Source organism: Triticum urartu, unplaced genomic scaffold (assembly GCF_003073215.2).
Source record: "Triticum urartu cultivar G1812 unplaced genomic scaffold, Tu2.1 TuUngrouped_contig_715, whole genome shotgun sequence".
Lineage (NCBI taxonomy): Eukaryota > Viridiplantae > Streptophyta > Magnoliopsida > Poales > Poaceae > Triticum > Triticum urartu.
In genome coordinates this window covers 82,647-95,404 of record NW_024117971.1, presented here as the reverse complement: position 1 = coordinate 95,404, position 12,758 = coordinate 82,647, and the positions used below count along the sequence as shown (strand labels likewise).

The 12,758-nt window shown below is 46.4% G+C and overlaps 2 protein-coding genes across 2 annotated transcripts; both read left to right on the top strand.

Annotated features, from left to right (window-relative positions):
• The first annotated feature begins 448 nt into the window (after nt 1-448).
• On the top strand, nt 449-2,054 carry LOC125531461 (UDP-glucosyltransferase UGT13248-like). The gene is made up of 2 exons (XM_048695851.1): nt 449-1,465; nt 1,582-2,054. The coding sequence occupies exons 1-2, from the start codon at nt 1,093-1,095 to the stop codon at nt 1,917-1,919; spliced, it is 711 nt and encodes a 236-aa protein (XP_048551808.1). The 5' UTR covers nt 449-1,092; the 3' UTR covers nt 1,920-2,054.
• A 1,927-nt stretch (nt 2,055-3,981) lies between these two features.
• On the top strand, nt 3,982-7,463 carry LOC125531462. The gene has a single exon (XM_048695852.1). It carries the CDS (start codon nt 5,652-5,654, stop codon nt 7,419-7,421), a length of 1,770 nt encoding a protein of 589 aa, XP_048551809.1. The 5' UTR covers nt 3,982-5,651; the 3' UTR covers nt 7,422-7,463.
• The last annotated feature ends 5,295 nt before the right edge of the window (nt 7,464-12,758 follow it).

Genomic DNA, 12,758 nt, shown 5'->3' with positions numbered 1-12,758 from the left:
ACACGTTAACAAAAATTTGATCGCAAGCCTAGAGCCACCAGGCGTTTTTACCCCCCAGCCTACCAAATTAATACCACGCGTCATGTACGCAGTACATCACGGGTCTTTTTCACCCAAGTGGCTGATTCTCACGGCAAAAAGTTTGCCTGGAATAGATGTTTGGTTATTATAAATTGCACACAACACACATGCTGTTTATGGTTGCAGCGCGTGCACATTTTGGGCATAACCAAGAAATGGTAAGCGTAAAATTGCCTCCAAAATACATTCGGACAAGTTATAAACTTATAATGTGGGAGACCATGCTAAGAGGGCTCCTTGGTTCAAAGGATTTTCATAGGACTTTTGAAGAATTAGAATCCTTAGAAAAATTTCCTAAGTTAGATTGTTTGATTCATACTTCCTTTGTCTCAAAATAAGTGTCTCAACTTTGTACTAACTTTAATACAAAGTTATACTGACGTTAAGACACTTATTTTGGGACGAAGAGAGTATGATTGAATCTTATAGGAATTTTTTCGATGGAATTTTTTGTACTACTTCCCATAGAATAGCATCCATTCTCATTTGTTTTTCTTATGATGCAATCAAACAACACAAAAACCTGTAGGATTGAGATGAGTATGACATTTTAATCCTATGTTTTTTTAGAATTAATCCTATGTTTTTTCTTATGCCCGGGTTTTAGAATCCTGCGAATCAAACACATATACAAAACACGAATTTACTTGTTAGCCAATAACTCGATATAGTACACCATTGTAGTTTTATATGAGTTTATATTTTATATTTATAGTATGAGGAGAACCCATAACATCAAATGAGGTTTGAGATTTGCGGGAGCCTCAATGCGTCTATGCTTGATTTTACTTCACAGAATGTGCATATGTTACCCTAGTGAATAAATATGGCACATCCGGTGTGAGCTGTGAATCGAGTCCATATGCTTCTTTTCCGCGGCGAAATTTATGTGGTTAGGAACAAACAAACTCGCTCCTATGAATAGGTTGTGCCTATGCTCGATTCTGCTTCGTTGGGTTCAAATAGAAATTGATCTTTGACACATTGTCATTTGAGCAGGAGGCAGAGTACATGGAATTAACATGGAGAGCGAAGATGGTTGGCCCAACCTTGCCATCATTCTACCTCGACGATGATCGCCTACCATCGAATAAATCATATGGTTTTAACTTTTTCAACGGTGATGCACTGTGCATGGATTGGCTAGAGAAGCAAAGCAATTCATCCGTTGTGCTGGTGTCCTATGGGACCGTCTCTAATTATGATGCAACCCAGCTAGAGGAGCTTGGCAATGGACTGTACAATTCTGGCAAACCTTTTCTTTGGGTTGTAAGGTCCAACGAGGAACACAAGTTATCCAAAGAACTCAGGGAAAAATGTGAGAAGATTGGATTAATTGTCTCATGGTGTCCCCAACTTGAGGTTCTTGCACATAGGGCTATTGGTATGATATCACACAACATATTTCTTTTCATTCTTTGTTGCACAAAGTTATTACAAGATATGACAAAACGATGGTGATAATTATATTTTAGTTTTTAATTCCTGACATACATGCAGGTTGCTTTGTTACCCATTGTGGATGGAACTCGACACTAGAGGCACTTGCTAATGGTGTACCTCTTGTGGGTATTCCGCATTGGGCAGACCAACCCACCATTGCAAAGTATATGGAGAGTGCATGGAGCATGGGTGTGCGTGTACGGAAGGACAATAATGGATATCTAAAGATGGAGGAGGTTGAGAGGTGCATTAGAGAGATGATGGATGTGGAGAGAAATGATAAGTACAAAAGAAATGCTGTGAAGTGGATGCAAAAGGTCAAGGAGGCAATGCGGGAAGGAGGAAGTTCAGACAAGAATATCGCTGAATTCGCTACCAAATATTCATCAATATAAAGTTTGAACAATGTTGTACTTTAATATAAGCAAGTAGACAGTGATTTTGGCCTTATAAAAGTTTAGAGTGACTGACATTTTTCATATGTAATTGTAGTGATATCTTCTTCAAATTTAAAAGTATGTTGGACTTTATACGACGCGCGGTTTTTTAACATGTTATATGTGATTCTGGTCTGGAAAGTGCACTGCATTATTTGTAGATAGCCCTCTCCCCCAATTATTACTTGGCATTTATCAAAGTAGGAGGTGAGGGTTCCTAAAGAAAATACTCTCTCATGTGTCATGCATGACAATAAATGGTACCGTCTATAATACTATGCATGATGTATATAGTATCATACACTAGTATCATATACATGATACTAGTATATGATACTCTTCACTATGGCCAGCCTAACACAATAAGGCTGGTCGTAATGGTAGTATCATAACTAGTATCATGCATGCCAACTAGGCAATTTTGATGAGGTGTCATAGTATTAAATGAAGAAAGAGAGGGTGGAGTATCATATCATGATACCGTATTATAATAAATGCTATGCTACTTTGTGTCATGCATGGCAATAAATAAAGTACTACATGATACTAATATGTGATACTATGCATTAGGGAGGTAGTATCATACACTAGTATCATATGCATGATACTAGTATATGATATTCCCCATTACAACCAGCCTGATGGATCTAAAATAAAAAATAAATATAAACATAGTTATGCAATAAATAGTGCTTCGAAATAAGTGTGCAACATGTCAAAACGGCGGACAAGACTTGCCTGCTCCCCCGGCGTGCACCCATCCGTACTCCCGCATACGTGGCATGATTTGATTGGAATAAAATAAGACCCGGCCCCACCCTCTTAAAATCAGGGAGGAGATGATTAGATTAGAAAAAAAAGACAGCCGTAAGATGAAGTGGGTGCACGGATGGGAGCATGAGGAAGGAACAAGCAAGCCGGATCCCAAAATGGCACCCTTGTCGACGACAACCGAGGAATGAAAGGATACCTTGTCTAACCTGCCACCTCACACTAAGCCCATATAAGGCGCGAACTAGCCGAGACCAGCACATTAGTAATTTCGTCGAGTTTAGAAAAAGGTACATGTCATTCTTTTTAAGAGAATTAAATGGAAAAAATATATAAAAAACTAAACATCTTTTTTTAGAAAAGAAAGATGACCCCCGTCTCTGCATCTAACAGATGCATACAATCATTTTATTAATTACTCTTAAGGACTTTACAAAGTAGTACAACAATATGTCTGAATCCGTTATCTTATAAACATTTGTCGTTACTTTAATCCATATGATGAAAAGGTGCAAACTGGGCCAAATATTCAGACCTCTCACATAAGCCTAACATCTAAAGCTGGAGGCCCCGACCGAGCCATATACCGGGTCCGGGGCACAAACTGGTCCGACGCACTCACATGTGTCGTCGCCGCCATCTTTCACTAGTCCATCTTAAAAGCAAATTGAGGTTCCAACCTTGACAGGTCCCTTTGTCATCGACGCCATCATGACAAATTTCACCTACGCGAGTCCATCTCCAAGCAATGGACGCAGATCCATGCTAGGATAGTCCCCGTCGTCGCCCACCACCCGTAAGCGTCACTCAACACCAAAGTTTCCAAAGCGGCGCCTTCAAGAAGGGGATGGCGCCGTGAGCGCTGTCACCGTCCAACAAAGTTAGGGCTTCCGTGTTAGAATAAATCCGAGGCATACCGTCGATCATCCGAGGACCAAGCAATCACACAAGCACGACACCGAGATTTGTTAACGAGGTTCACCGATATGGCTACATCCCCGGCGCCTGACTACGGGCGCTCTTCCCCGTGACACCGTCACAATAGCGCACCCTGGCCACCCGGGCGTCGGCACACGTCGCCTGCTCCCCCCTTGCGCGCCTGTGCTATTATGTTGCCATAGGTTACATCGTGTGTCTAGCCCCGCTATATATGAGAGGCCTAGGATACAAGTGTCCTACTAGGACACGACTCCACATCCTATCTAAACACAATACTACTACAAGTCCAACTGTAACCTACCTTGTACACTATATTCGACACAACTCTAACAAACTCCACCTTGACGAATATTTTTCACTACCTTGAATTCTTCAATGCGTCAAACTTCCATGTACATTGGACTTGAGCTTATCCCATGAGTACCGCTGCTACTTCAAAGACTCCATATGATTCCACCCGCAACTTGTAGTCCCTTCTTTTCATGACCACAGTCAACACTCGAGCAAAATCAAGTTCCTTGTTACTCTAGTTTGTGCTCCCAACTTTCAGAGTATCCGTCAACGCCATCACACACCGATCACTAATCTGCGTGAAAGTGAACAACTTACATATTGGGTGTCACACATAAGAGTTACCTGAACTCAACATCACCGCTCCTTTCTTGACAGCCTGTCTGAAACTTGAAGAAATTTCACCATTGCTTGTAGTCATCCCGAGTCAAATTGGCAGTTGTCTCACCACATGTATGACCACCAGAGCCATGGTCCGTCTCCATGCACCATGCATACCGCACGCCTCGCCGCTATTATCGCGTCGAGCCTTCGCTGTCCCGGTCGAGTCTCAAGGGTTGCGAACCCACACCACTCAACCCTCACTGCAGAGTACCACCGATCATCGCCGACCGATGACGAATTTCACACTTCCATCAGACCACTGGGCTCCAGTCCGAACTGCATGTCACTCACTTTTTTCCCCTTGCTGAATAGGCTTCGACTCTGTGTGCACTTACGTCGTAGCCCCTCAATTAGCACCGAGTGAAGTCCTCCAGACTCCAGCTCCACCTTCAACATGACTCCATGATAGATGATCAATCCACCCCCGCGCCTCGTCGACTTCAAGCTCTCATGTGCACCGTCTTGAATCAACCCCGCGCCATAGTCTTGTGGAAGCCACACAAGTCCTCAGACCTGCGCCACGTGTTTCCACGCCCCAGAAGTCGGTCACCATCAGCATCACGCTCCTATGTCGCTGTCGCCAATCTCACCATCGTCTTCTGTACCAACCGACTCACGTCGATCCGTCAGACTATCTAGTCCAACCAAGCCGAACTTCTCCGATTGCATGACACGCTCGGGGCTCCCAAATCGTCCACCACGAATTTCCATCCATCACATGATAATTTCATCTTAGCTGACATGACTTCCCGCAACACCCTCAAGCATCCATGTTGTGCCCCTTGATTCCACCACCGGAAACTAAACGCCTATACATTAGTTCATGCATCCCTTCACACACGAATGACTTTATTCCAGTTATCTGTGCATTCCCCCGAGGCACTTGCTCCAATCATCCTTGCATTGGCAGGATGCTCCCGCTTTGCATCCACCCCACCCCACGCGCCACGCCACGCCACAGCGCACAGCACTGTTGTTGCTTTGGATGCGCTAGCCCAGATTGGCTGTGCTGTGCGTCTCCGAGGGACCCCATGCCCACCCGAGTCCCAACCACCATGACAGTTGACAGGCACGGGTCTCGCCTCTCCCTCGGCCCCGGGGAAGAAATCTTTCGATCAAGTCCAGAACGGCAGCTGAAACCACACCATTGAAATTTTCTCAATTGTACGATGCTACAACAGTTCAGTTCTGGAAAGTTAATCGTTCAGAATTGACTAGCCAACGTTCCTTCCTTCCAGTTCCAGGTGAACTGGAGCAGCACCCAACTCTGACCGTCCGACGGCAGCAGGCCAGCAGCCGGGGTTGATGGATTCCGCTCCCCAAAACCGCCACGTTTACTCCAAATCCAAACTTAAAACAACTTTTAACCATCCACTGCTACTACTACATACGAGTACTCCACTGGGATCGTGCTGTCCGCAGTTGCCGGCGGCGCTCCGTCCGCGAAGTGCAATGCTTCTTCCTCGTGACAGCAATGGCGACGCCGCCGCCGCGCGCGCCCCGTTACTCGCCAGCTACCGCGTCCCACAACCCGACCCCCTCCTAGACAAGCCTCGTCGGTCAGAATGGCTCGGTTTCTGGCGCGGCGGCCCGGCGTCGGAGGTGGATTGGGGCTCCGTGCGCGCGACGTGCAGGGAGTGGGTCAAGCACCCCATGAACATCGCGCTGCTGCTCTGGCTCCTCTGCGTGGGCGCCTCCGGCGGCATGCTCGCGCTCCTCCTCCTCGGGCTCCTCGACCGGGCGTTCCCGGCGCCGGCGGCGAGGGCGCACTGGGTCGAGGTCAACAACCAGGTGCTCAACGCGCTCTTCACGCTCATGAGCCTCTACCAGCACCCGGCACTTTTCCACCACGCCTTCCTGCTCTGCCGCTGGCGCCTGCCCGGCGACGCCGCCGAGCTCCGCGCCGCCTACTGCGGCAAGCAGGGCGGTGGCCCACCGCGCCGCGGCGAGCGCGCGCACATGGCCGTCGTCGTCGCGCTGCTCCACCTCACCGTCGTCTGCCAGTACGCGCTGTGCTGGCTCTACTGGGGCTTCACCGAGAGGTCCCGCCCCGAGCTCGCGGAGGACGGCTTCTTCGCGCTCGGCGTCGGTGCGCCGGTCGCCGCCGTCGTGTACACCGTGTGCAGCCCGCTGGGAAAAGACCCGTGCGGCGACCTCGCCGCGTGCTCCGACGCCGCCTCGCTGAGGCAGCAATGCCCCACCAAGGCGGCGCACGCCGTGGCGGTGGTCGAGCCGGAGTGGGCGGGCGGCATGTTCGACTGCGGCGGGGGCGCGGCGGCGGGGTGCTGCCTCTCCCTCTCCTGCACCTTCTGCGTTTTCGGGTGGAACGCGGAGAGGCTCGGCTTCGGCAACGCGTGCGTGCACGCCACCACGTTCGCGCTCCTATGCTTCGCGCCGCTGTGGGTGTTGGGCGTCACGGCGCTCCACGTCCACGACGTGGCCGTCGGCGACGTACTCGGTAGCGCCGGCGTGCTGCTCTGCGCCGGCGGCCTCCTCTATGGCGGGTACTGGAGGATCCAGATGAGGAGAAAGTTCCGGCTCCCGGGGAGCGCCGCCTGCTGCGGCTCCAAGTCGGCCACGGACTACGCACGGTGGCTGTTCTGCTGGCCGTGCGCGCTGGCGCAGGAGGTGCGCACGGCGAGCCGCTACCACATCGAAGACGAGAGCTTCTTCCACAGGAAGGCCGTCGCCGCCGCCACGAACGACGAGCCAGTGCTCACCGCGCCGCACAGGATTGCGATTGCGGCGTCGGATCACGAGGGGTCATCAAAATCAGACGGGCACTTGGTGGTGGTTGTTCATGACGAAATGGTTCCACCGGCTGTGGTTCAGGTTGCGGTGGCGGGGGACGATGGCACATGCGAGCAATGCAATGTCGTTCGTGTTGAGAAGAAGATGGAGGCGATCGACGTGGTAGAGGAGGATGGATCGTCTTTGTTGGCTTCCAATGGAGAAATGGTGGACCATGGATTGTCTGGTGGAAGGTGGAGGGTGGAGAAGGTGAGGAGGATGATCAATGTGGTCACCATGGTGTCCTTGCTCGTCCTTTTGTACACAAGGGGATTTATTCTTTAGGGGGGCATTGAATTTAAAGATGATTTTTTGCGGAAAAAAGAATTTAAAGATTATTATGTAAATAGTTTTAGGATTTTACTGTTTGCATAGAGCAACAAGATTCACAATCAACTGTACATAACTCTGTAATTCGCGACGGCAGTTGCAGTTTGCAAAGTATAGCATGTATTCCCTCCGTTCTGAATTACTTGTCACAAGTATGAATGTATCTAGATGTATTTTAGTTCTAGATACATCCGTTTCTGTGACGAGTAATTTGAAACGAAGGGAATATCAGATTACAAAGTATAACCTTTGATTTTTTTTTGCAGGGCTGTGATTTTTTTTTATCGTAGGTATACATACACCAACAAGAAAACCTTAGTCTACTCCCTCACGGATCTACGCAGCCCTGCCACTCCCACACCGGCTTGTTTCCAAGCCTTGATCTCCTCTAGAATTTGTTGCGCTTGGAGTTCTGATATGTTCCACGAGATTGAACACCCTCGCGTTCCTTTGTTTCCACATATGCCAGGCGGTGGCGAACACCATTGAGTCGAAACCCCATTTGTCCGGCTGTCCAAAACTGTCCCGTGTCCGAGCTCACCATTCTATGAAAGAATCATTCACCTCCAGAATGACCACGTTCACCTGCAGCGTGTTGAAACAATCATCCTACAAACATGTGTAGCACGCCGAGGGTGCTGAAGGAAATATGTGCTAGAAGCAATAATAAAGTTGTTATTTTATATTTTCTTATATCATGATAAATATTTATTATTCATGCTAGAATTGTATTAACCGGAAATTTGATACATGTGTGGATACATAGACAAAACACCGTGTCCCTAGTAAGCCTCTACTAGACTAGCTCGTTAATCAAAGATGGTTAAGTTTCCTAACCATAGACATGTGTTGTCATTTGATAAACGGGATCACATCATTAGGAGAATGATGTGATGGACAAGACCCATCCGTTAGCTTAGCATATTGATCGTTCAGTTTTATTGCTATTGCTTTCTTCATGTCAAATACATATTCGTTCGACTATGAGATTATGCAACTCCCGGATACCGGAGGAATGCCTTGTGTGCTATCAAACATTACAACGTAACTGGGTGATTATAAAGATGCACTACAGGTATCTCCGAAGGTGTTTGTTGGGTTAGCATAGATCAAGATTAGGATTTGTCACTCTGAGTATCGGAGAGGTATCTCTGGGCCCTCTCGGTAATGCGCATTATAAGAAGCCTTGCAAACAAAGTGACTAATGAGTTAGTTACAAGATGATGTATTACAGAACGGGTAAAGAGACTTGCCGGTAACGAGGTTGAACTAGGTATATGGATACCGACGATCGAATCTTGGGCAAGTAACATACCAATGGACAAAGAGAATTACGTATGTTGTCATAACGGTTCAACCGATAAAGATCTTCGTAGAATATGTAGGAGTTGATACGTCTCCAACGTATCTATAATGTTTGATTGTTCCATGCTATTATATTATCTATCTTGGATGTTCCATATGCATTTATATACTATTTTATATGATTTTTGGGACTAAACTATTCACCTAGAGCCAGTACCCGTTTCTGTATTTTCCTTATTTTTGAGTTTCGCAGAAAAGGAATATCAAATGGAGTCCAATTGACCTGAAACTTTACGATGATTTTTTATGGACCAAAAAAAGCCCACGGAGTACCGGAGATGCACCACAGGAGTCCCGAGGGCACTACAAGGGTGGGCAGCGCCCCCCCCTAGGGCGCCCCTGACCTTGTGGGCCCCTGATGGACTCCCCTGACTTGTTCTCGACGCCAACACCTTTTATATATCCCCAAACCTCCAGAACAGAACCTAGATCGGGAGTTCCGCCGCCGCAAGCCTCTGTAGCCACAAAAAACCAATTGAGACCTTGTTCCGGCACCCTGTCGGAGGGGGAAATCATCACCGGTGGCCATCTTCATCATCCCGACGCTCTCCACAATGAGGAGGGAATAGTTCACCCTCGGGGCTGAGGGTATGTACCAGTAACTATGTGTTTGATCTCTCTCTCTCTCTCGTGTTCTTGATTTGGCACGATCTTGATGTACCGCGAGCTTTGCTATTATAGTTGGATCTTATGATGTTTTTCCCCCTCTACCTTCTTGTAATGGATTGAGTTTTTCCTTTGAAGTTATCTTATTGGATTGAGTCTTTAAGGATTTGAGAACACTTGATGTATGTCTTGCATGTGCTTATCTATGGTGACAATGGGATATTCACGTGATCTACTTGATGTATGTTTTGGTGATCAATTTGCGGGTTCTGTGATCTTGTGAATTTATGCATAGGGGTTGGCACACGTTTTCGTCTTGACTCTCCGGTAGAAACTTTGGGGCACTCTTTGAAGTTCTTTGTGTTGGTTTGAATAGATGAATCTGAGATTGTGTGATGCATATCGTATAATCAAACCCGCGGATACTTGTGGTGACATTGGAGTATCTAGGTGACATCAGGGTTTTGGTTGATGTATGTCTTAAGGTGTTATTTTAGTATGAACTCTAGGGCTATTTGTGACACTTATAGGAATAACCCAATAGATCGATCAGAAAGAATAACTTTGAGGCGGTTTCGTACCCTACAGTAATCTCTTCGTTTATTCTCCACTATTAGTGACTTTGGAGTGACTCTTTGTTGCACGTCTGATACGTCTCCGTCGTATCTACTTTTCCAAACACTTTTGCCCTTATTTTGGACTCTAACTTGCATGATTTGAATGGAACTAACCCGGACTGACGCTGTTTTCAGCAGAATTACCATGGTGTTATTTATGTGCAGAAACAAACGTTCTCGGAATGACCTGAAACTTCACGGAGCAACTTTTTGGAAAATATAAAAAATACCTGCAAAATATGAAGGCCAGGGGGCCCACCACCTGTCCATGAGGGTGGGGGCGCGCCTGCCCCCCTAGGGTGCGCCCCCTACCTCGTGGCCCCCCTGGAGCTCCTCCGACTCCAACTCCAACTCTATATATTGTGTTTCGGTCAGATCCGCCACCAAGCCCTAAAACCTCTCGGGAGGGCTGATCTGGAGTCCGTTCGGGGCTCCAGAGAGGGGAATCCGTCGCCATCGTCATCATCAACCATCCTCCATCACCAATTTCATGATGCTCACCGCCGTGCGTGAGTAATTCCATCGTAGGCTTGCTGGACGACGATGGGTTGGATGCGATCTATCATGTAATCGAGTTAGTTTTGTTAGGGTTTGATCCCTAGTATCCACTATGTTCTGAGATTGATGTTGCTATGATTTTTCTATGCTTAATGCTTGTCACTAGGGTCCGAGTGCCATGATTTCAGATGTGAACCTATTATGTTTTCATCAATATATGAGAGTTCTAGATCCTATCTTGCAAGTCTATAGTCACCTATATGTGTTATGATCCGTTAACCCCGAAGTGACAATAATCAGGATACTTATCGGTGATGACCGTAGTTTGAGGAGTTCATGTATTCACTATGTGTTAATGCTTTGTTCCGGTACTCTATTAAAAGGAGGCCTTAATATCCCTTAGTTTCCGTAAGGACCCCGCTGCCACGGGAGGGTAGGACAAAAGCTGTCATGCAAGTTCTTTTCCATAAGCACGCATGACTATATTCGGAATATATGCCTACATTACATTGATGAACTGGAGCTAGTTCTGTGTCACCCTAGGTTATGACTGTTACATGATGAACCGCATCCGGCATAATTCTCTATCACCGATCCATTTCCTATGAGCTTTCCATATATTGTTCTTTGCTTATTTACTTTTCCGTTGCTGTTGCTATCATCACTACAAAATACCAAAAACATTACTTTTACTACTGTTACCTTTTGCTACCGTTACCACTACTATCATATTACTTTGCTACTAAATACTTTGCTGCAGATACTAAGTTTCCAGGTGTGGTTGAATTGACAAATCAGCTGCTAATACTTGAGAATATTCTTTGGCTCCCCTTGTGTCGAATTAATAAATTTGGGTTGAATACTTTACCCTCGAAAACTGTTGCGATCCCCTATACTTGTGGGTTATCAACGTCAATGGATTGTTATATGATCTAATTATGCTATCATTGTTGAGAGAACTTGCACTAGTGAAAGTATGAGCCTTAGGCCTTGTTTCGAAGCATTGCAATATCGTTTTCGCTCACTTTTATCACTTGCTACCTTGCTGTTTTTATGTTTGCAGATTATAGAAACCTATATCTACTATCCATATTGCACTTGTATTACCATCTCTTCGCCGAACTAGTGCACCTATACAATTTACCATTGTATTGGGTGTGTTGGGGACACAAGATACTCTTTGTTATCTGGTTGCATGTTCTTTTGAGAGAGACCATATTCATCCTATGCCTCCCACGGATTGATAAACCTTAGGTCATCCACTTGAGGGAAATTTGCTATTGTCCTACGAAACTCTGCGTTTGGAGGCCCAACACGAGTCTACAAGAAGAAGGTTGTGTAGTAGACATCAGGAGGTAATATGGGCATCCAGGTTTCGCTATTGGTTATTGACCAGAGAGGTGCCTCGGTCATGTTTACATAGTTCTCAAACCCGCAGGGTTTGCACGCTTAACGTTCGACGACGATTTAGTATTATATGAGTTATGTGATTTGGTGACTGAATGTTGTTCGGAGTCCCGGATGAGATCACGAACATGAAAAGGAGTATCTAAATGGTCGAGAGGTAAAGATTGATATATAGGTGATAGTATTTGGACACCGAAAGTGTTCCAAATAGTATCGGGTATTTATTGGAGTACCGGGGGGCTTACCGGAACCCCCGCGGGGAATAATGGGCCATATGGGCCATGAGAGGGAGGCACACCAGCCCACAGGGGGTGGCGCCCCCCCTATCGCATGAGGCCGATTGGGAGAAGGAAGAGGGGGTTCGACCCCCCTTTCCTTCCTCCCTTCCCTCTTCCCTTTTCCTCTCCGGTAAAATAAGGAAGGGGGCGCCACTTGGGAAACCACAAGTAGGATCCGAATCCTACTTGGGGCGCCCTGATACGTCTCCAACGTATCTGTAATTTTTGATTGTTTCATGCTATTATATTATCATTCTTGGATGTTTTACAATCATTTTATTTTCATTTTATATCAGTGCCATGATTTCAGATGTGAACCTTATTATGTTTTCATCAATATATGAGAGTTCTAGATCCTATCTTGCAAGTCTATAGTCACCTATATGTGTTATGATCCGTTAACCCCGAAGTGACAATAATCAGGATACTTATCGGTGATGACCGTAGTTTGAGGAGTTCATGTATTCACTATGTGTTAATGCTTTGTTCCGGTACTCTATTAAAAGGAGGCCTTAATATCC